General features: G+C 59.2%; 1 protein-coding gene and 1 long non-coding RNA gene across 2 annotated transcripts; one reads left to right on the forward strand and one right to left on the reverse strand.

Annotated features, from left to right (window-relative positions):
- Positions 1–51: 51 nt before the first annotated feature.
- Positions 52–5552, forward strand: LOC137461343 (protein cornichon homolog 2-like; the record flags this gene model as incomplete). Its single annotated transcript, XM_068171112.1, is given in 4 exon segments — positions 52–335; positions 4423–4457; positions 4460–4565; positions 5243–5552. Coding segments are annotated over 4 exon segments (453 nt in total), but the record flags the coding sequence as incomplete, so codon positions are not given.
- A 9192-nt stretch (positions 5553–14744) lies between these two features.
- Positions 14745–21409, reverse strand: LOC137461341 (uncharacterized). The gene is made up of 5 exons (XR_010993337.1): positions 21311–21409; positions 16760–16829; positions 16114–16278; positions 15372–15516; positions 14745–14866 (listed from the first exon to the last, which is right to left on the reverse strand). It is a non-coding gene; the product is annotated as an uncharacterized lncRNA (long non-coding RNA).
- Between the last annotated feature and the right edge of the window lie 2365 nt (positions 21410–23774).

The raw sequence follows: 23774 nt of genomic DNA on the forward strand, positions 1-23774 counted from the left end.
CCCCAAATGCCCCCCCCAGGACCCCAAATCCCTCCCCCCCCCCCGCCCCAGGACCCCAAATCCTTCCCTCCCCTTCCCCCCGGCCCCCTTCCATTACCGTCCTCGGCCGCCAGGGGGAGCCCCTACCTAAAGCGAAGGCGCGGAGCCGCCGCGCGGGTGGGGGGCGCCGGGGGGGCGGCGGAGGGCCGCGGCCGTGGCTCAGGGGCTCCGGCGCTCCCCCAGCTGGTGGTTCCCGAGTACTGCATCCATGGCCTCTTCTGCCTCATGTTCCTCTGCGCCGCCGAGTGGGTGACGCTGGGGCTCAACCTGCCCCTGCTGCTCTACCACCTCTGGAGGTACTGCCAGCCCCTACTGGGAGCACTGGGAGGCACTGGGGAGGCACTGGGAGTCATTTCCAGCCCGTACTGGGAGCACTGGGAGCCACTGGGAGGCACTGGGAGGCACTGGGAGGCACTGGGAGCAATTGGGAACCACTGGGAGGCACTGGGAGGCATTTCCAGCCCATACTGGGAGTCACTGGGAGCCACTGGGAGACCATTGGGAGGCACTGGGAAGGCACTGGGAGCCACTGGGAGGCACTGGGAGCCACTGGGAGGCACTGGGAGGCACTGGGAACCACTGAGAGTCATTTCCAACCCATACTGGGAGCACTGGGAGCCATTGCGAGCCATTGGGGATGCACTGGGAGGCACTGGGAGCCACTGGGAGGCACTGGGAGTCATTTCCAGCCCGTACTGGGAGCCACTGGGAGGCACTGGGAGGCACTGGGAGCCACTGGGAGCCACTGGGAGCCACTGGGAGCAATTGGGGAGGCACTGGGAGTCATTTCCAGCTCATACTGGGAGCCACTGGGAGGCACTGGGAGCACTGGGAGACACTGGGAGTCATTTCCAGCTCATAATGGGAGCCACTGGGAGCAATTGGGGGAGACCACTGGGAGCCACTGGGAGGCACTGGGAGTCATTTCCAGCCCATACTGGGAGCACTGGGAGCCACTGGGAGGCACTGGGGAGGCACTGGAGGCACTGGGAGGCATTTCCAGCCCGTTACTGGGAGGCACTGGGAGCCACTGGGAGCCACTGGGAGCAATTGGGAACCACTGGGAGGCACTGGGAGGCATTTCCAGCCCATACTGGGAGTCACTGGGAGCCACTTGGGAGACATTGGGAGGCACTGGGAAGGCACTGGGAGCCACTGGGAGGCACTGGGAGCCATTGGGGAGGCACTGGGAGCCACTGGGAGGCACTGGGAGGCACTGGGAGCCACTGGGAGTCATTTCCAGCCCATACTGGGAGGCACTGGGAGGCACGGGGGAGGCACTGGGAGTCATTTCCAGCCCATACTGGGAGCAATTGGGGAGGCACTGGGAGCTACTGGGAGGCACTGGGAGGCACTGGGGAGTCACTGGGAGCCATTGGGAGGCACTGGGAGCTACTGGGAGACACTGGGAGTCATTTCCAGCCCATACTGGGAGCACTGGGAGGTACTGGGAGCACTGGGAGGCACTGGGAGTCATTTCCAGCTCATACTGGGAGCAATTGGGGAGGAACTGGGAGCTACTGGGAGTCATTTCCAACCCATACTGGGAGCACTGGGAGCCACTGGGAGCCACTGGGAGCCACTGGGAGTCATTTCCAGCCCATACTGGGAGGCACTGGGAGCCACTGGGAGGCACTGGGAGGCACTGGGAGGCACTGGGAGGCACTGGGAGTCATTTCCAGCCCATACTGGGAGCCATTGAGGAGGCACTGGGAGGGCACTGGGAGCACTGGGAGGCACTGGGAGGCACTGGGAGCACTGGGAGGCACTGGGGAGCACTGGGAGCCCATTGGGAGGCACTGGGGAGGCACTGGGAACCACTGGGAGTAATTTCCAGCCCATACTGGGAGCCATTGGGGAGGCACTGGGAGCCACTGGGAGGCACTGGGAGGCACTGGGAGCCACTGGGAGCCACTGAGAGTCATTTCCAACCCATACTGGGAGCACTGGGAGCCACTGGGAGCCATTCGGGATGCACTGGGAAGCACTGGGAGGCACTGGGAGGCACTGGGAGCCACTGGGAGCCACTGAGAGTCATTTCCAACCCATACTGGGAGCACTGGGAGCCACTGGGAGCCATTCGGGATGCACTGGGAAGCACTGGGAGGCACTGGGAGTCATTCCCAGCCCATACTGGGAGCCACTGGGAGGCACTGGGAGCCACTGGGAGGCATTTCCAGCCCATACTGGGAGCCATTGAGGAGGCACTGGGAGGCACTGGGAGGCACTGGGAGCACTGGGAGGCACTGGGAGGCACTGGGAGGCACTGGGAGTCATTGGGGAGGCACTGGGAGGCACTGGGAGGCACTGGGAGTCATTGGGGAGGCACTGGGAGGCACTGGGAGCACTGGGAGGCACTGGGAGCACTGGGAGCACTGGGAGGCACTGGGAGGCACTGGGAGTCATTTCCAGCCCATACTGGGAGGCACTGGGAGCACTGGGAGGCACTGGGAGTCATTTCCAGCCCATACTGGGAGGCACTGGGAGCACTGGGAGTGGTTCCTATGCCATGCTGGGAGCCCTGGGGTTGGTCCCCAGCCCATCCTGGTGGGTGCTGGTGGGTGCCAGTGGGTGCTGGTGGGTGTCAGTGGGTGCCGGTGGGTGCCAGTGGGTGCCGGTGGGTGCTGGTGGGTACTGGTGGGTGTCAGTGGGTGCTGGTGGGTGCTGGTGGGGGTCACTGGGTGCTGGTGGGTGTCAGTGGGTGCTGGTGGTGCCAGTGGGTGCCAGTGGGTGCTGGTAGTACCGGTGGGTGTCAGTGGGTGCCAGTGGATGTCAGTGGGTGCTGGTGGTGCCAGTGGGTGCTGGTAGTGCTGGTGGGTGTCAGTGGGTGCTGGTGGTACCGGTGGGTGCTGGTGGTGCTTGTGGGTGCCGGTGGGTGCCGGTGGGTGCCAGTGGGTGCCGGTGGGTGCTGGTGGGTGCAGGTAGTGCCAGTGGGAGCTGATGCTACCAGTGGGTGCTGGTAGTGCCGGGTGGGTGCTGGTGGTACCGGTGGGTGTCGGTGGGTGCTGTGGGTGCCGGTGGTACCGGTGGGTGCTGGTGGTGCCAGTAGGGTGCTGGTGGGTGCCGGGTGGGTGCCAGTAGGGTGCTGGTGGGTGCCAGTGGGTGTCAGTGGGTGCTGGTGGGTGCCGGTGGTACCGGTGGGTGCTGGTGGTGCCAGTAGGGTGCTGGTGGGTGCCGGTGGGTGCCAGTAGGGTGCTGGTGGGTGCCAGTGGGTGTCAGTGGGTGCTGGTGGGTGCTGGCGAGGGGGTACCGGTGGGTGCTGGTGGTGCCAGTGAGTGCTGGTGGTGCTGGTGGTGCCAGTGGGTGTCAGTGGGTGCTGGGGGTGCCAGTGGGTGCTGGTAATGCCAGTAGGGTGCTGGTGGGTGTCACTGGGTGCTGGTGGGTGCTGGTAGCACCAGTGGGTGTCAGTGGGTGCTGGTAGGTGCTGGTGGTGCCAGTAGGGTGCCGGTGGGTGCTGGTGGGTGCAGGTAGTGCCAGTGGGATCTGGTGCTACCAGTGGGTGCTGGTAGTGCCGGTGGGTGCTGGTGGTACCGGTGGGTGTCGGTGGGTGCTGGTGGGTGCCGGTGGGTGTCAGTGGGTGCTGGTGGGTGCTGGTAGAGCCAGTGGGTGTCAGTGGGTGCTGGTGGTGCCAGTGAGTGCTGGTTGGTACCGGTGGGTGCTGGTGGTGCCAGTGGGTGTCAGTGGGTGCTGGTGGTGCCGGTGGGTGTCAGTGGGTGCTGGTGGTGCTGGTGGGTGCCAGCGGGTGCCAGTGGGTGTCAGTGGGTGCTGGTGGGTGCCAGTGGGTGCTGGTAGTGCTGGTGGGTGTCAGTGGGGTGCCAGTGGATGTCAGTGGGTGCTGGTGGTGCCAGTGGGTGCTGGTGGTGCTGGTGGGTGTTGGTGGGTGCCAGTGGGTGCTGGTGGGTGTCAGTGGGTGCTGGTAGTGCCGGTGGGTGCTGGTGGGTGCTGGTGGTACTGGTGGGTGCTGATGGGTGCTGGTGGTGCCGGTGGGTGCCGGTGGGTGTCAGTGGGTTGTCAGTGGGTATTGGTGGTGCCAGTAGGGGTGCTGGTGATGCCGCTGGGTGCTGGTGGGTGCCAGTAGTGCTGGTGGGTGTCAGTGGGTGCCGGTGGGTGCCAGTGGGTGCCAGTGGGTGTCAGTGTGTGCCGGTGGGTGTCAGTGGTGCCAGTGGGTGCCGGTGGGTGTCAGTGGGTGCCGGTGGGTGCCAGTAGGGTGCTGGTGATGCCGCTGGGTGCTGGTGGGTGCCAGTAGTGCTGGTGGGTGTCAGTGGGTGCCGGTGGGTGCCAGTAGTGCTGGTGGGTGTCAGTGGGTGCCGGTGGGGTGTCAGTGGGTGTCGGTGGGTGCCGCTGGGTGCCGCTGGGTGCCGATGCTTCCCGGGGCTGCCGCAGGTACTTCCACCGCCCGGCGGATGGCTCCGAGGGGCTCTCGACGCAGTCTCCATCATGGACGCCGACATCCTGGGCTACTGCCAGAAGGAGGCCTGGTGCAAGCTGGCCTTCTACCTCCTCTCCTTCTTCTACTACCTGTACAGGTCAGCCCCGGCCGCTGGGGGGCACTGGGGGGGGGACTGGGAGGCACTGGGAGTGACAGGGGTAAGGCTAAGGGCCAATGGGAGGCACTAAAGGGGACTGGGAGGGGACTGGGAGGGGATTGGGAGGGGACTGGGAGGGAGTGGGATGGACTGGGAGGGGACTGGGAGGGAGTGGGAGGGGACTGGGGAGGGACTGGGAGGGGATTGGGAGGGGACTGGGTGGGACTGGGAGGGGACTGGGAGGGCATTGGGAAGGGACTGGGAGGGGGACTGGGAGGGACTGGGAGGGGATTGGGAGGGGACTGGGAGGGACTGGGAGGGGACTGGGAGGGGATTGGGAGGGGACTGGGTGGGACTGGGAGGGGGACTGGGAGGGCATTGGGAAGGGACTGGGAGGGGACTGGGAGGGACTGGGAGGGGATTGGAAGGGACTGGGAGGGACTGGGAGGGGATTGGAAGGGACTGGGAGGGGATTGGGAGGGGACTGGGAGGGACTGGGAGGGACTGGGATGGACAGGGAGGGACTGGGAGGGACTGGGAGAGGATTGGGAGGGGATTGGGAGAGGACTGGGAGGGACTGGGATGGAACTGGGAGGGAACTGGGAGCACTGGGAGGGGAGCTGGGCTGAACTGGTCCGTACTGGGCGGCACTGGGAGCCCTTTCTCTCCCTCCCCAGTATGGTCTACACGCTGGTGAGCTTCTGACCCAACTGGGAGCAACTGGGAGCTGCTGGGAGGCACTGGGAGCGCTGGAATCGCTGTCCCAGTTGATACTGGGAGGCACTGGGAGGCACTGGGCCCCAGGCCGGCCCTGCTATGACCCCAGCCTGGGGAGCGGGGTGGGGGACTGGGAGCACTGGGAAGGTACTGGGAGGAGGGAGGGGGCCTGGAGGCAGCTCCCAGCCTGCCCCGGCCTGGCCCCAGGCTCCAGCTGCTGCCTGCGGCCCTGCGGAGGCTCAATAAAGACAACAGCACCAGGGAGGCACTGGGAGGCACTGGGAGGCACTGGGAGGAACTGGGAGGCACTGGGAGGCACTGGGAGTGGATTCCAGTCCATACTGGGAGCACTGGGACTGGTTCCAGTCCGTACTGGGAGCACTGGGAGCAGTTCCCAGTCCATACTGGGAGCACTGGGAGCAGTTCCAGTCCATACTGGGAGCACTGGGGAGCAGTCCCAGTCCATACTGGGAGCAGTCCCAATCCATACTGGGAGCACTGGGACTGGTTCCAGTCCATACTGGGAGCACTGGGAGCAGTCCCAGTCCATACTGGGAGCAATGGGAGCGGTTCCCAGTCCATACTGGGAGCACTGGGAGCAGGTCCCAGTCCATACTGGGAGCACTGGGAGCGGTTCCAGTCCATACTGGGAGCAATGGGAGCAGTTCCCAGTCCATACTGGGAGCACTGGGACTGGCTCCAGTCCATACTGGGAGCACTGGGAGCAGTTCCCAGTCCATACTGGGAGCACTGGGACTGGTTCCAGTCCATACTGGGAGCATTGGGAGCAGTTCCAGTCCATACTGGGAGCACTGGGAGCAGTTCCCAGTCCATACTGGGAGCACTGGGACTGGTCCCAGTCCATACTGGGAGCACTGGGAGCGGTTCCAGTCCATACTGGGAGCACTGGGAGCAGTCCCAGTCCATACTGGGAGCACTGGGAGCAGTTCCAGTCCATACTGGGAGCACTGGGACTGGCCCCCAGTCCATACTGGGAGCTCTGGGAGCAGTCCCAGTCCATACTGGGAGCACTGGGACTGGCCCCAGTCCATACTGGGAGCTCTGGGAGCAGTCCCAGTCCATACTGGGAGCACTGGGACTGGCCCCAGCCCATACTGGGAGCACTGGGAGCGTTCCAGTCCATACTGGGAGCACTGGGAGCGGTTCCAGTCCATACTGGGAGCACTGGGACTGGTTCCAGTCCATACTGGGAGCACTGGGAGCAGTCCCAGCCCATACTGGGAGCAGTTCCAAATCCATACTGGGAGCACTGGGAGCAGTTCCCAGTCCATACTTGGGAGCACTGGGAGCATGTCCCAGTCCATACTGGGAGCACTGGGAGCAGTTCCAGTCCATACTGGGAGCACTGGGAGCAGTTCCCAGTCCATACTGGGAGCACTGGGACTGGTCCCAGTCCATACTGGGAGCACTGGGAGCAGTTCCCAGTCCATACTGGGAGCACTGGGACTGGTTCCAGTCCATACTGGGAGCACTGGGAGCAGTTCCCAGTCCATACTGGGAGCACTGGGATTGGTTCCAGTCCATACTGGGAGCACTGGGAGCAGTCCCAGTCCATACTGGGGAGCACTGGGACTGGTTCCAGTCCATACTGGGAGCACTGGGAGCAGTCCCAGTCCATACTGGGAGCACTGGGAGCAGTTCCCAGTCCATACCAGTACCAGAGTACTGGGTCCCAGTCCATACTGGGAGCACTGGGACTGGTTCCAGTCCATACTGGGAGCACTGGGAGCAGTCCCAGTCCATACTGGGAGCACTGGGAGCAGTTCCCAGTCCATACCAGTACCAGAGTACTGGGTCCCAGTCCATACTGGGAGCACTGGGACTGGTTCCAGTCCATACTGGGAGCACTGGGAGGCAGTTTCCAGTCCGCACTGGGAGCAGTTCCAGTCCATACTGGGAGCACTGGGACTGGTTCCAGTCCATACTGGGAGCACTGGGAGCGGTTCCAGCCCATACTGGGAGCACTGGGACTGGTTCCAGTCCATACTGGGAGCACTGGGGAGCGGTTCCAGCCCATACTGGGAGCACTGGGAGGGGATTCCATTCCATACTGGGAGCACTGGGAGCAGTTCCCAGTCCATACTGGGAGCACTGGGATTGGTTCCCAGTCCATACTGGGAGCACTGGGAGCAGTCCCAGTCCATACTGGGAGCACTGGGAGCAGTTCCCCAGTCCATACTGGGAGCACTGGGACTGGTTCCAGTCCATATTGGGAGCACTGGGAGCGGTACCCAGTCCATACTGGGAGCACTGGGAGGGGTTCCAGTCCATACTGGGAGCACTGGCAGCAGTTCCCAGTCCATACTGGGAGCACTGGGACTGGTTCCAGTCCATACTGGGAGCACTGGGAGCGGTACCCAGTCCATACTGGGAGCACTGGGAGCAGTTCCCAGTCCATACTGGGAGCACTGGGAGCGGTCCCCAGTCCATACTGGGAGGCACTGGGCAGCAGTTCCCAGTCCATACTGGGAGCACTGGGACTGGTTCCAGTCCATACTGGGAGCACTGGGAGCGGTACCCAGTCCATACTGGGAGCACTGGGAGCGGTACCCAGTCCATACTGGGAGCACTGGGAGGGGTTGCCAGTCCATACTGGGAGCACTGGAAGCAGTTCCCAGTCCATACTGGGAGCACTGGAGGGGTTCCAGTCCATACTGGGAGCACTGGGAGCAGTTCCCAGCCCATACTGGGAGCACTGGGAGGGGTTCCAGTCCCATACTGGGAGCACTGGGAGGGGTTCCAGTCCATACTGGGAGCACTGGGAGCAGTTCCCAGTCCATACTGGGAGCACTGGGAGGGGTTCCAGTCCATACTGGGAGCACTGGGAGCAGTTCCCAGTCCATACTGGGAGCACTGGGAGGGGTTCCGAGTCCATACTGGGAGCACTGGGAGCAGTTCCCAGTCCATACTGGGAGCACTGGGAGCAGTTCCCCAGCCCATACTGGGGAGCACTGGGACTGGTCCCAGTCCATACTGGGAGCACTGGGAGCAGTTCCCAGTCCATACTGGGAGCACTGGGACTGGTTCCAGTCCATACTGGGAGCAATGGGAGCAGTTCCCAGTCCATACTGGGAGCACTGGGAGCAGTCCCAGTCCATACTGGGAGCACTGGGAGCAGTTCCCAGTCCATACCAGTACCAGAGTACTGGGTCCCAGTCCATACTGGGAGCACTGGACTGGTTCCAGTCCATACTGGGAGCACTGGGAGCAGTTCCCAGTCCATACTGGGAGCACTGGGACTGGTCCCAGTCCATACTGGGAGCAGTCCCCAGCCCATACTGGGAGCACTGGCAGCAGTTCCCAGCCCATACTGGGAGCACTGGGACTGGTTCCAGTCCCATACTGGGAGCACTGGGAGCAGTTCCAGTCCATACTGGGAGCACTGGGACTGGTTCCAGTCCATACTGGGAGCACTGGGAGCAGGTTCCCAGTCCATACTGGGAGCACTGGGGAGCAGTCCCAGTCCATACTGGGAGCACTGGGAGCAGTTCCCAGTCCATACCAGTACCAGAGTACTGGGTCCCAGTCCAAACTGGGAGCACTGGGACTGGTTCCAGTCCATACTGGGAGCACTGGGAGCAGTTCCCAGTCCATACTGGGAGCACTGGGACTGGTCCCAGTCCATACTGGGAGCACTGGGACTGGTCCCAGCCCATACTGGGAAGCACTGGGGAGCGGTACCCAGTCCATACTGGGAGCTCTGGGAGGGGTTCCAGTCCATACTGGGAGCACTGGGGAGCAGTTCCCAGTCCATACTGGGAGCACTGGGAGCGGTACCCAGTCCATACTGGGAGCACTGGGAGCAGTTCCCAGTCCATACTGGGAGCACTGGGACCTGGTCCCAGTCCATACTGGGAGCACTGGGACTGGGTCCCAGCCCATACTGGGAGCACTGGCAGCAGTTCCCAGTCCATACTGGGAGCACTGGGACTGGTTCCAGTCCATACTGGGAGCACTGGGAGCGGTACCCAGTCCATACTGGGAGCACTGGGAGCGGTACCCAGTCCATACTGGGAGCACTGGGAGGGGTTCCAGTCCATACTGGGAGCACTGGGAGCAGTTCCCAGTCCATACTGGGAGCACTGGGAGCGGGTACCCAGTCCATACTGGGAGCACTGGGAGGGGTTCCAGTCCATACTGGGAGCACTGGGAGCAGTTCCCAGTCCATACTGGGAGCAGTTCCTAGTCCATACTGGGAGCACTGGGAGCTGTTTGGTCACCACCAGTAGCTTTACTGGGATGGGAGATGAGACTGACACTGGTGATACTGGGATGATACTGGGTGATACTGGGGTGATACTGGGATGATACTGGGATGATACTGGGATGATACTGGGGTGATACTGGGTGATACTGGGATGATACTGGGATGATACTGGGGGTGATACTGGGGTGATACTGGGTGATACTGGGGTGATACTGGGGGTGATACTGGGTGATACTGGGATGATACTGGGTGATACTGGGGTGATACTGGGGTGATACTGGGGTGATACTGGGGTGATACTGGGTGATACTGGGATGATACTGGGTGATACTGGGTTGATACTGGGTGATACTGGGATGATACTGGGGTGATACTGGGTGATACTGGGTGATACTGGGTTGATACTGGGTGATACTGGGATGATACTGGGTGATACTGGGTGATACTGGGGTGATACTGGGTGATACTGGGGTGATACTGGGATGATACTGGGATGATACTGGGGTGATACTGGGGTGATACTGGGTGATACTGGGGTGATACTGGGGTGATACTGGGTGATACTGGGATGATACTGGGTGATACTGGGGTGATACTGGGGTGATACTGGGGTGATACTGGTGGTGATACTGGGTGATACTGGGATGATACTGGGTGATACTGGGTTGATACTGTGGTGATACTGGGATGATACTGGGGTGACTGGTGATACTGGGTGATACTGGGTGATACTGGGTGATACTGGGATGATACTGGGGGTGGATACTGGGTGATACTGGGGGTGATACTGGGTGATACTGGGTGATACTGGGTGATACTGGGTTGATACTGGGTTGATACTGGGGTGATACTGGGGTGATACTGGGATGATACTGGGGTGATACTGGGGTGATACTGGGTGATACTGGGTGATACTGGGTGATACTGGGTTGATACTGGGTGATACTGGGATGATACTGGGTGATACTGGGTGATACTGGGGTGATACTGGGTGATACTGGGTGATACTGGGTGATACTGGGTGATACTGGGTTGATACTGGGTGATACTGGGATGATACTGGGGTGATACTGGGATGATACTGGAGTGATACTGGGTGTGATACTGGGATGATACTGGGTGATACTGGGTGATACTGGGATGATACTGGGTGATACTGGGTGATACTGGGGATGGATACTGGGTGATACTGGGTTGATACTGGGGTGATACTGGGATGATACTGGGTGATACTGGGGTGATACTGGGGTGATACTGGGATGATACTGGGATGATACTGGGTGATACTGGGTGATACTGGGATGATACTGGGATGATACTGGGTGATACTGGGATGATACTGGGATGATACTGGGATGATACTGGGGTGATACTGGGTGATACTGGGTGATACTGGGATGATACTGGGGTGATACTGGGTGATACTGGGATGATACTGGGATGATACTGGATGATACTGGGATGATACTGGGATGATACTGGGGTGATACTGGGTGATACTGGGGAGGTGATACTGGGTGATACTGGGATGATACTGGGATGATACTGGGTGATACTGGGTGATACTGGGATGATACTGGGATGATACTGGGATGATACTGGGATGATACTTGGGGTGATACTGGGATGATACTGGGATGATACTGGGATGATACTGGGTGATACTGGGATGGATACTGGGTGATACTGGGGTGATACTGGGGTGATACTGGGTGATACTGGGATGATACTGGGGTGATACTGGGTGATACTGGGATGATACTGGGTGATACTGGGATGTTACTGGGTGATACTGGGATGATACTGGGGTGATACTGGGTGATACTGGGGTTGATACTGGGATGATACTGGGGTGATACTGGGTGATACTGGGATGATACTGGGATGATACTGGGATGATACTGGGATGATACTGGGTGATACTGGGATGATACTGGGTGATACTGGGGTGATACTGGGTGATACTGGGATGATACTGGGGTGATACTGGGATGATACTGGGATGATACTGGGATGATACTGGGTGATACTGGGTGATACTGGGTGATACTGGGATGATACTGGGGTGATACTGGGTGATACTGGGATGATACTGGGATGATACTGGGATGATACTGGGTTGATACTGGGTGATACTGGGTGATACTGGGATGATACTGGGGGTGATACTGGGATGATACTGGGTGATACTGGGATGATACTGGGATGATACTGGGATGATACTGGGTGATACTGGGATGATACTGGGGTGATACTGGGGGTGATACTGGGATGATACTGGGATGATACTGGGTGATACTGGGATGATACTGGGTGATACTGGGTGGGATACTGGGTGATACTGGGGTGATACTGGGATGATACTGGGTGATACTGGGGTGATACTGGGATGATACTGGGATGATACTGGGATGATACTGGGGTGAATACTGGGATGATACTGGGTGATACTGGGATGATACTGGGATGATACTGGGATGATACTGGGATGATACTGGGGTGATACTGGGTGATACTGGGGTGATACTGGGTGATACTGGGATGATACTGGGATGATACTGGGTGATACTGGGGTGATACTGGCTGATACTGGGTGATACTGGGTGATACTGGGATGATACTGGGTGATACTGGGATGATACTGGGATGATACTGGGATGATACTGGGGTGATACTGGGGTGATACTGGGTGATACTGGGGTGATACTGGGATGATACTGGGTGATACTGGGATGATACTGGGGTGATACTGGGTGATACTGGGATGATACTGGGATGATACTGGGATGATACTGGGTGATACTGGGATGATACTGGGAGGGCACTGGGGCTGTACTGGGACCACACTGCGCGACACTGGTCTGACACTGGCTTTATACTGGGCGGTACTGGGGGGGCACTGGGGGGCACTGGGTGGGGGGCAGAGGTGCCCCCAGTGCCAACCAGTGCTCCCAGTACCTCCCAGTGCCTCCCAGTTCCTCAGCCGGTGCCCAGCCGGATCCGAGCTGCCAGCAGCGGAGCCTCCAGGCCCTGGCGCAGCAGCAGCACCTGGGGGGGGACTGGGAGTTACTGGGAGGCACTGGGAAGAGGAGCAGACCATACTGGGAGCACTGGGACTGGTTTCCAGCCCATACTAGGAGCACTGGGAGCAGTTCCCAGTCCACACTGGGAGCACTGGGAGCGGTTCCAGTCCATACTGGGAGCACTGGGATTGGTTCCAGTTCCTACTGGGAGCACTGGGAGGGACTGAAATTGGTTTCCCATTCTATACTGGGAGCACTGGGACTGGTTCCAGCCCATACTGGGAGCACTGGGACTGGTTCCAGTCCACACTGGGAGCACTGGGAGGGACTGAAATTGGTTCCCATTCTATACTGGGAGCACTGGGACTGGTTCCAGCCCATACTAGGAGCACTGGGAGCAGTTCCCAGTCCATACTGGGAGCACTGGGACTGGTTCCGGTCCATACTGGGAGCACTGGGAGCAGTTCCACTCCATACTGGGAGCACTGGGGACTGGTTCCAGTCCCTACTGGGAGCACTGGGAGGGACTGAAATTGGTTCCCATTCTATACTGGGAGCACTGGGACTGGTTCCAGTCCATACTGGGAGCACTGGGAGCAGTTCCCAGCCCATACTGGGGAGCACTGGGACTGGTTCCGGTCCATACTGGGAGCACTGGGAGCAGTTCCACTCCATACTGGGAGCACTGGGGACTGGTTCCAGTCCCTACTGGGAGCACTGGGAGGGACTGAAATTGGTTCCCATTCTATACTGGGAGCACTGGGACTGGTTCCAGTCCATACTGGGAGCACTGGAGCAGTTCCCAGTCCATACTGGGAGCACTGGGACTGGTTTCCGGTCCATACTGGGAGCACTGGGAGCAGTTCCCACTCCATACTGGGAGCACTGGGACTGGTTCCTAGTCCCTACTGGGAGCACTGGGAGGGACTGAAACTGGTTCCCATTCTATACTGGGAGCGCTGGGGCAGGTTCCCAGCCCGTACTGGTTGTTACTGGTCCTTACTGGGAGCTACTGGCACCCACCTGCAGCAGCCCCTGGGGTCCCTCCGCAGGCTCCAGCCAGGTCCCCACCTCATAGCTGAGCCCCGGCAGCAGCAGCGGCACCTGGGGGGGAATGGGGGTCACTGGGAGGCACTGGGAGGGACTGGGAGGGGATTGGGAGAGACTGGGAGGGGGATTGGGAGAGACTGGGATGGGACTGGGAGGGGACTGGGAGGGGATTGGGAGGGACTGGAGGGACTGGGAGGGGACTGGGAGGGATTGGGAGAGACTGGAAGGGATTGGTAGGGGACTGGGATGGGACTGGGAGGGGACTGGGAGGGGATTGGGAGAGACTGGGAGGGGACTGGGAGGGGACTGGGAGGGACTGGGGAGGGGACTGGGAGGGGATTGGGAGGGACTGGGAGGGGATTGGGAGAGACTGGGAGGGACTGGGAGGGGATTGGGAGGGGGACTGGGAGGGACTGGGAGGGGGACTGGGAGGGACTGGGAGGGATTGGGAGAGACTGGGAGGGGATTGGGAGAGACTGGGAGGGGATTGGGAGGGGACTGGGAGGGACTGGGAGGGGACTGGGAGGGACTGGGAGGGGATTGGGAGGGACTGGGAGGGACTGAGAGGGGACTGGGAGGGGATTGGGAGGGACTGGGAGGAGACTGGGATGGGACTGGAAGGGACTGGGGAGGGATTGGGAGAGACTGGGAGGGGTTGGTAGGGGACTGGGAGGGACTGGGAGGGGATTGGGAGAGACTGGGAGGGACTGGGAGGGGACTGGGAGGGACTGGGAGGGATTGGGAGAGACTGGGAGGGATTGGTAGGGGACTGGGAGGGACTGGGGAGGGACTGGGAGGGGATTGGGAGGGACTGGGAGGGGACTAGGAGGGGACTGGGAGGGATTGGGAGAGACTGGGAGGGATTGGTAGGGGGACTGGGAGGGACTGGGAGGGGACTGGTAGGGGATTAGGAGGGGACTGGGAGGGACTGGGAGGGGATTGGGAGGGACTGGGAGGGACTGGGAGGGGATTGGGAGGGACTGGGAGGGATTGGTAGGGGACCTGCGAGGGACTGGGAGGGGACTGGGAGGGGATTGGGAGGGACTGGGAGGGAACTGGGAGGGGATTGGGAGGGACTGGGAGGGGACTGGGGAGGGACTGGGGAGGGATCTGGGAGGGGGGTCCCCATCTTTTTGGGGGGGTACCTTGATGCAGGGGGGGGTGCAGGCGGCGGGGGGGGGGGTCTGCACCGCAGCAGCAGCAGCAGGTGGGGGGCTGGGGGGGACCCCCCCGGCAAGCAGCAGGCGGAGGGAGAGCCGCAGGAGGGGGCCCAGGCCCTGCACCTGCGCCCAGTGCACACCAGTCCAGACCAGTAAGCAGCAGGAGCCTCCCAGTGACCCCCAGGAGCCCTCCCACTCCCTCCCAGTCCCTTCCCAGTCCCCTCCAGTCCCCTCCCACTCCCTCCCAGTCCCCTCCCAGTCCTTCCCAGTCCCCTCCCAGTCCTTCCCAGTCCCCTCCCACTCCCTCCCAGTCCCCTCCCAGTCCTTCCCAGTCCCCTCCAAGTCCTTCCCAGTCCCCTCCCAATCCCCTCCCACTCCCTCCCAGTCCCTCTCCCTCCACTCCCAGTCCCTTCCAGTCCCCCTCCCAGTCCTTCCCAGTCCCCTCCCAGTCCCTCCCAGTTCCCTCCCAGTCCTTCCCAGTCCCCTCCCAGTCCCTTCCACTCCTCCCCAGTCTCTCCCACTCCCTCCCAGTCCCCTCCCAGTCCCCTTTCCACTCCCTTCCCAGACCCCTCCCACTCCCTTCCCAGTACCTTCCAGTCCCCTCCCAGTCCCCCCCCATCCCACTCACCGTTGCTGTCAGGCTGATTGCTGCTGTCCCCCCCCCCCCAGGGGTGGTCTCTGGCTGCCCCCCCTCCCAGCAAGGCCTTGGCCAGGCCCCCGGGCGGCACTGAGCCGGAGCCCCTCCAGGTCCTGCTGGAACCTCCCATGCATGGCTGGGGAGGGCCCAGGTAAAACCAGTTCAGACCAGTAACCACCAGTACCCATCCCAGTCCCTCCCAGTGACTCCCCAGTTCCCCTCCCAGTCCCCTCCCAATCCCCTCCCAGTCCCTTCCACTCCCTCCCAGTGACTCCCAGTTCTCTCCCAGTCCCCCTCCCAATCCCCTCCCAGTCCCCTCCCAATCCCCTCCCAGTCCCTTCCACTCCCTCCCACTCCCTCCCAGTGACTCCCAGTTCCCTCCCAGTCCCTCCCAATCTCCTCCCAATCCCCTCCCAGTCCCTCCCAATCTCCTCCCAGTCCCCTCCCAATCCCCTCCCAGTCCCTTCCACTCCCTCCCAGTCCCTCCCAGTGACTCCCAGTTCCCTCCCAGTCCCCTCCCAATCCCCTCCCAGTCCCTTCCACTCCCCTCCCAGTCCCTCCCAGTGACTCCCAGTTCCCTCCCAGTCCCCTCCCAATCCCCTCCCAGTCCCTTCCACTCCCTCCCAGTCCCCTCCCAGTGACTCCCAGTTCCCTCCCAGTCCCCTCCCAATCCCCTCCCAGTCCCTCACAATCTCCTCCCAGTCCCCTCCCAATCCCCTCCCAGTGCCATCACCAGTTGCTGCCTCCCTCTCTCTCAGGGCCCCATCCACGAAGAGCCTGGTGCGGGGGGGGAGGGGCAGTCGGGACCCCTTCGAGTGGGGGGGGGCGAGGCTGGGGGAGGGGCAGCTCCCCCCCAGCTCTGCCTTGCGCCGCAGCATCCGGATCGAGAGAGCTCCCCCTGGCGGCAGGGAGGCATCAACGCAGGCACCCAGAGCCTGCCCCAGCTCCCCTCCCAGTCCCCTACCAACCTCTCCCAGTGCCTCCCAGTCCCCTCCCAGTGCCTCCCAGTTCCTTCCCAATCTCTCCCAGGGCCTCCCAGTCCCCTCCCAGTGCCTCCCAGTCCCTCTCAACCTCTTCCAGTGCCTCCCCAGTCCCCTCCCAGTGCCTCCCAGTTCCTTCCCAATCTCTCCCAGGCCCTCCCAGTCCCCTCCCAGTGCCTCCCAGTCCCCTACCAACCTCTCCCAGTGCCTCCCAGTCCTCTACCGATCTCTCCCAGTGCCTCCCAGTCCCTTCCCACTTTCTTCAGTCCTTACCCAGTTCAATCCCAGTTCCTTCCCAATCCTCTCCCAGTGCCTCCCAGTTCCTTCCCTGTGCCTCCCAGTTCCTTCCCAATCTCTCCCAGTCCCTCCCACTCCCCTCCCAGTGCTCCCAGTACCCACCACGGGTGGTGGCCAGCAGGGTGTTGTCCTCCCTCCCGTAGCGTCCGAAGCAGAGACCAGTGACCACCTCCTGCCAGACCAGTGCAGACCAGTAGAGATCAGTACAGATCAATACAGACCAGTAAAGACCAATACAAATCAATACAGACCAACAAACAGGTCAATACAGACCAGTAAGAGACCAGTACAAATCAATACAGACTAGTACTGATCAAATACAGACCAGTAGAGACCAATACAGACCAGTAGAGACCAATACAGACCAGTAGAGACCAATACAGATCAATACCAACCAATACAGACCAGTAGAGACCAGTACAGATCACTACAGACCAGTACTGGCCAGTACAGATGAATACAGACCAGTACAGACCAGTAGAGACCAGTACAGATCAATACCAACCAATAACAGATCAATACAGACCAGCAGAGACCAGTACAGATCAATACAGACCAGTAAAGATCAATACAGATCAGTACAGACCAGTAGAGACCAATACAAATCAATACCGACCAATACAGATCAATACAGACCAGTACAGACCAATACAGATCAGTACAGACCCAATACAGATCAATACTGACCAGTAGAGACCAATACAGATCAATACCCGACCAGTAGAGACCAGTACAGATCAATACAGACCAGTACTGGTCAGTACAGACCAATACAGACCAGTAGAGACCAGTGCAGATCAATACAGACCAGTATTGACCAGTACAGATCAATACAGACCAGTATAGAACAGTAGACACCAGTACAGATCAGAACAGTCCAGTAGAGACCAATACAGATCAATACAGACCAGTAGAGACCAATACAGATCCATACAGACCAATACAGACCAGAAGAGACCAATACAGATCAATAGAGACCAATACAGACCAGTAGAGGTCCAGTACAGATCAATACAGACCAGTACAGAACACTAGACACCAGTACTGGTCAGTACAGATCAATACAAACCAGTAGAGACCAGTACAGATCAATACAGACCAGTACTGGTCAGTACAGATCAATACAGATCAATATAGACCAATGCAGACCAACACAGACCAATACAGATCACTACAGACCAGTACTGGCCAGTACAGTCGAATATAGACCAGTAGAGACCAGTACAGATCAATACCGACCAGTAGAAACCAGTACAGATCAATACAGACCAGTACTGGTCAGTACAGACCGATACAGACCAGTAGAGACCAGTGCAGATCAATACAGACCAGTATTGACCAGTACAGATCAATACAGACCAGTAGAGATCAATACACATCCATACAGATCAATACAGACCAGTAGAGACCAGTACAGATCAATACAGACCAGTACTGGTCAGTACAGACCAATACAGACCAGTAGAGACCAGTGCAGATCAATACAGACCAGTATTGACCAGTACAGATCAATACAGATCAGTACAGTCCAGTAGAGACCAATACAGATCAATACAGACCAGTAGAGACCAATACAGATCCATACAGACCAATACAGACCAGAAGAGACCAATACAGACCAATACAGACCAATACAGATCAACACAGACCAATACAGTTCAACACAGACCAATACAGACCAATACCGACCAGTAGAGGACCAATACAGATCAATACCGACCAGTAGAGACCAGTACAGATCAATACAGACCAGTAGAGACCAATACCGACCAGTAGAGACCAATACAGATCAATACAGACCAGTAGAGATCAATTACAGATCCATACAGACCAATACAGACCAGAAGAGACCAATACAGACCAACACAGACCAATACAGACCAATACAGACCAACACAAACCAACACAGACCAATACAGACCAATACCGACCAGTAGAGAACCAATACAGATCAATACAGACCAGTAGAGACCAATACAGACCAATACAGATCAACACAGACCAATACAGATCAACACAGACCAATACAGACCAATACCGACCAGTAGAGACCAATACAGATCCATACAGACCAATACAGACCAATACAGACCAGAAGAGACCAATACAGACCAATACAGACCAATACAGACCAACACAGACCAATACAGACCAATACAGATCAACACAGACCAATACAGACCAATACAGACCAATACAGACCAACACAGACCAATACAGACCAATACAGATCAACACAGACCAATACAGACCCAATACCGACCAGTAGAGACCAATACAGATCAATACAGACCAGTAGAGACCAGTACAGATCAATACAGACCAGTACTGGTCAGTACAGAACCAATACAGACCAGTAGAGACCAATACAGATCAATACAGACCAGTAGAGACCAGTACAGATCAATACAGACCAGTAGAGACCAGTACAGATCAGTAGAGACCAATACAGATCAATACAGACCAGTAGAGACCAATACAGATCCATACAGACCAATACAGACCAGAAGAGACCAATACAGATCAACACAGACCAATACAGATCAACACAGACCAATACAGACCAATACCGGCCAGTAGAGACCAATACAGATCAATACCGACCAGTAGAGACCAGTACAGATTCAATACAGACCAGTAACTGGTCAGTACAGACCAATACAGACCAGTAGAGACCAGTGCAGATCAATACAGACCAGTATTGACCAGTACAGACCAGTAGAGACCAGTACAGATCAATACAGACCAGTACTGGTCAGTACAGACCAATACAGACCAGTAGAGACCAGTGCAGATCAATACAGACCAGTATTGACCAGTACAGACCAGTAGAGACCAGTACAGATCAATACAGACCAGTACAGAACAGTAGAGACCAGTACAGATCAGTTACAGACAGAACAGTAGAGACCAGTACAGATCAGTACAGTCCAGTAGAGACCAATACAGATCAATACAGACCAATACAGATCAATACAGACCAATACAGACCAGAACAGACCAACACAGACCAATACAGACCAATACAGATCAACACAGACCAATACAGATCAACACAGACCAATACAGACTAACACCGACCAGTAGAGACCAATACAGATCAATACAGACCAGTAGAGACCAATACAGACCAATACAGACCAATACAGATCAACACAGACCAATACAGACCAATACCGACCAGTAGAGACCAATACAGATCAATACAGACTAGTATTGACCAGTACAGACCAATACAGACCAGTAGAGACCAGTGCAGATCAATACAGACCAGTATTGACCAGTACAGACCAGTAGAGACCAGTACAGATCAGTAGAGACCAATACAGATCAATACAGACCAGTAGAGACCAATACAGATCCATACAGACCAATACAGACCAGAAGAGACCAATATAGATCAATACCGACCAGTAGAGACCAGTACAGATCAATACAGACCAACACAGACCAATACAGATCAATACAGATCAATACAGCCCAGTCCCAACCCAGTCACCCACCCAGTCCATCCCAGCACCCCCCAGGCCCCTTCCAGGTCCCCTCCCAGTCCCTCCCAATGCCCCCAGCACAGAGCAGGTGGGTGGGGGAGGTCGGTCCTGAGGGGGTCCTAATAATTTGGGGGGGGGGTCTTAATAATTGGCAGGGCTCCTAATATCTAGGGAGGGTCCCTAATAAATGGGGGGGGGGGGGGGCTAATAATTGGGGGAGACCCTAATCATTAGGGAGGGGGGTCTTAATAATTTGGGGAGGGGGTCTCGGGGGGGTCCCTATTTTAAGGGGTATTTGGGGCTACATGAGGGGGTCTTTGGGGGGGGGTGTTAATTAATGATGGGGGGGGTCCTAATAATTAAGAGGAGGGGTCTTAATAATTTAAGGGGGGAGTCCTAATAATTAAGGGGTGGGGGGTCTTAATAATTTGGGGAGGGGTCTCGGGGGGGGGCCTGTTTTAAGGGGTATTTGGGGCTACATGATGGGGGTTTTGGGGGGGGGTGTTAATTAATGATGGGGGAGTCCTAATAATTAAGGGGAGGGGGGTCTTAATAATTTTGGGGGGGGGGTCCTAATAATTAAGGGGTGGGGGGTCTTAATTTGGGGAGGGGTCCCGGGGGGGGGGTCCCTATTTTAAGGGGTATTTGGGGCTACATGAGAGGGTTTTGGGTGGGGGTTTAATTAATGATGGGGGAGTCCTAATAATTAAGGGGAGAGGGGGTCTTAATAATTTGAGGGGGGGTTCCTAATAATTAAAGGGTGGGGGTCAATAATTTGGGGAGGGGTCTCGGGGGGGGGGGGCCTGTTTTCAGGGGTATTTGGGGGCTACATGATGGGGATTTTGAGGGGGGTTAATTAATGAGGGGGGAGTCCTAATAATTAAGGGGAGGGGGGTCTTAATAATTTGAGGGAGGGGTCTTAATAATCTGGGAGGGGAACTTAATAATTTGAGGGGGGGGCTTAGTCATTTGGGAGGGGAACTTAATAACTGGGGGGGGGAGGCCCTAAAGCTGTTTTGGGCTATTTTGGGGGGGGGGGAGTGTGTGTAATTAAGGGGGGGTCCTAATAAATAAGGGGAGGGTCTTAATTAAGGGGGGAGTGTGCCTTGATAATTGGTGGGGATGGGGGGGGAGGGGGGGGGGGGGGGAGGGGGTCCTCCACCTGGGTGTTGATGACACAGAGCAGGGAGCGGCCCTGGTAGAGGCGGATCTGGGGGGCTGGGGGGCGTCCAGAGCCACCAGGGCAGCCCCTACCCCCTGGCCGGGCGAGGACCCCCCCCAGCCAGAGCTGTGACCGCCCCCGGCAAGGGGAAGGACCCCAAAGGCGACGACCCTGGGGGGGGGGGGGGGAGGAGGGGGCAGAAAAAGTTAGGGGGGGGGGGGGGGGGGATGAAAAACTGGGGGGAGGGGGAAGGGGGTCCTGGGGGGGGGGGGGCTGAGTTTTGAGGGGGGATCCTGTGGGGGGGTTCCCCCAGATATTTTGGGGGGGGTCCCATGGATTCAGGGGGTCCCCAGGGTTCTGGGGGAGGCCCAGGGGTGGGTTTTGGGGGAGTCCTGTGGGGGACGTTTGGAGGGGGGGGGGGGTCCCATAGATCTTGGGGGGGGGGTCCCAGGGTGGTTTTAGGGGGAGGGTCCCAGACTTTTTTGGGGGGGGGGGGTCCCATGGATTCAGGGGTTCCCGTGGCTCTGGGGGGGGGAGGGGTCCCAGACATTTGGGGAGAGTCCCATGGATGTGGGGGGAAGGCCCCATGGATCTGGGGGGTGTCCTATGGATTTGAGGGGGGTCTCATGGTTCCGGGGGGGGGTGTCCCAAGGTGTTTTTGGGGGTGTTTTGGAGGGTCCCATTGATTTGGGGGGGGGGGGGTCCTATGGCTGGGGGGGGATGCCATGGACTCAGCAGGGTTTCCATGGTTCCGGGGGGGTCTCACGGTGGTGTTTGGGGAGGGGTCCTGGGGAGGGGTCCCGGCCGTCACCTGGTGGCTGAAGCCGCGCAGGGCTCCCGCGGTGGCCGCCAGCAGCCCCCAGTCCAACGCCAGCAGCCCCAGCGGGGCGGAGCCCAGCGAGGCCAAGCACCGCCCCCGGGGGCGTGTCCTGCGGAGGGGGCGGAGTTCGAGTCAGGCGGCAGCCAAGAAGAGCCGGGCGGGGGGGGACGGGGCAGGGCTTGGGGGATGGGGAGGGGTTAGGGCAAGCCGAGGGCCAATGAGGACCCGGCGCGGGAAGGCTCCGCCTATTGAAGGCGTGGTTTAGGGGGAGAGAGGTGGAGCCGGGAGGGAGCCACTGCGAGTGGGGAAACTCCCAGTATTGACCCAGGGGTCCCTCCCCAGTCCCTCCCAGTCCCATCCCAGTCCCCTCCCAATCCCTCCCAGTCCCTCCCAGTCCCCTCCCAGTGGCTCCCAGTCCCTCCCAGTACCGGTGCAGTCCGTAGAGGTTTCCCATCCCTGCAGGCTGCGGCCAGCCGCCAGCGACCATCCCCAGCCCCGCGGGGGGGTGACAAAGGCAGGGGGGGAGGGGACCCAGCCCTGGGGGGGGGAAAAAAGGGGAGGGGAGGTTAGCACCTTTTGGGAGGAAGAGGGTCCCATGGGTGCTGGAGGGACTGGGACCGGCACTGGTGGGGGCCAATGGCTGTTGGGTGCACTGGGAATGAGCTGGGAATGAACTGGGAGGCACTGGGAGGGGACTGGGCTGGTGGGAAAGGGGGGTCTGAGGGGACTGGGAGGGTACTGGGATGAACTGGGAGGCACTGGGGGGGGGGGGGGGTGTCCCCACCTGGCAGAGGGGGGTGAAGGCCTCAGGGTCCAGCACCAGCAGGTCCCCATCCTCCGTTCCCAGGATAGGGCACTGGGGGGTCCCCTCCAGCCCCCCCCGGGGCAGGGACCCCAGGCAGGTGATGACAGGCTGCTCCCAGTAACAACCAGTAAGAACCAGTAAGCACCAGGAACCCCCCCAATCCCCCTCCCAGTTATCCCCAGGAAGCTGAATATATCCCCCCCCAGTACATCCCAGTGCCTCCCAGTAACCCCCCAGACCCCTCCCAATCCCTCCCAGTCCCTCCCAATCCCCAACCAGTTCCTTCCCAATCCCTCCCAGTCCCTTCCCAGTCCCTTCCCAGTCCCTCCCAATCCCCACCCAGTCTCTCCCAGTCCCTCCCAGTCCCTCCCCAGTCCCCTCCCAATCCCTCCCAGTCCCTCCCAGTCTCTCCCAGTCCCCACCTGGTGCTGCAGGGCTCTGCCCTTGTGCTGCTCCACAAAGGGCCCCAGCTCGGGGGGGGGGCAGTGACAGGAGCCTTGGGGGGGGTCCCAGTTTAAACCAGTTCAGACCAGTTCCCTCATAATCCCCCTCCCAGCCCCCTCCCAATCCATCCCAGCGCCCTCCCAGTCTCCTCCCACTGCCTCCCAGTTCATCCCAGTGCCCCTCAGATCCCCTCCCAGTTCCTCCCAGTTCATCCCAGTGCCCCTCAGATCCCCTCCCAGTCCTTCCCAATCCCTCCCAGTTCCTCCCAGTTCATCCCAGTGCCTCTCAGATCCCCTCCCAATCCTTCCCAGTCCCTCCCAGTCCCACCCAATCCCCTCCCAGTCCCTCCCAGTCCTTCCCAATCCCTTCCCAGTCCCCTCCCAGTCCCTCCCAGT

This window comes from Melanerpes formicivorus, unplaced genomic scaffold, assembly GCF_026170545.1.
Source record: "Melanerpes formicivorus ecotype bairdi unplaced genomic scaffold, bMelFor1.0.p_v2 SCAF_1839, whole genome shotgun sequence".
Taxonomy (NCBI): Eukaryota; Metazoa; Chordata; class Aves; order Piciformes; family Picidae; genus Melanerpes; species Melanerpes formicivorus.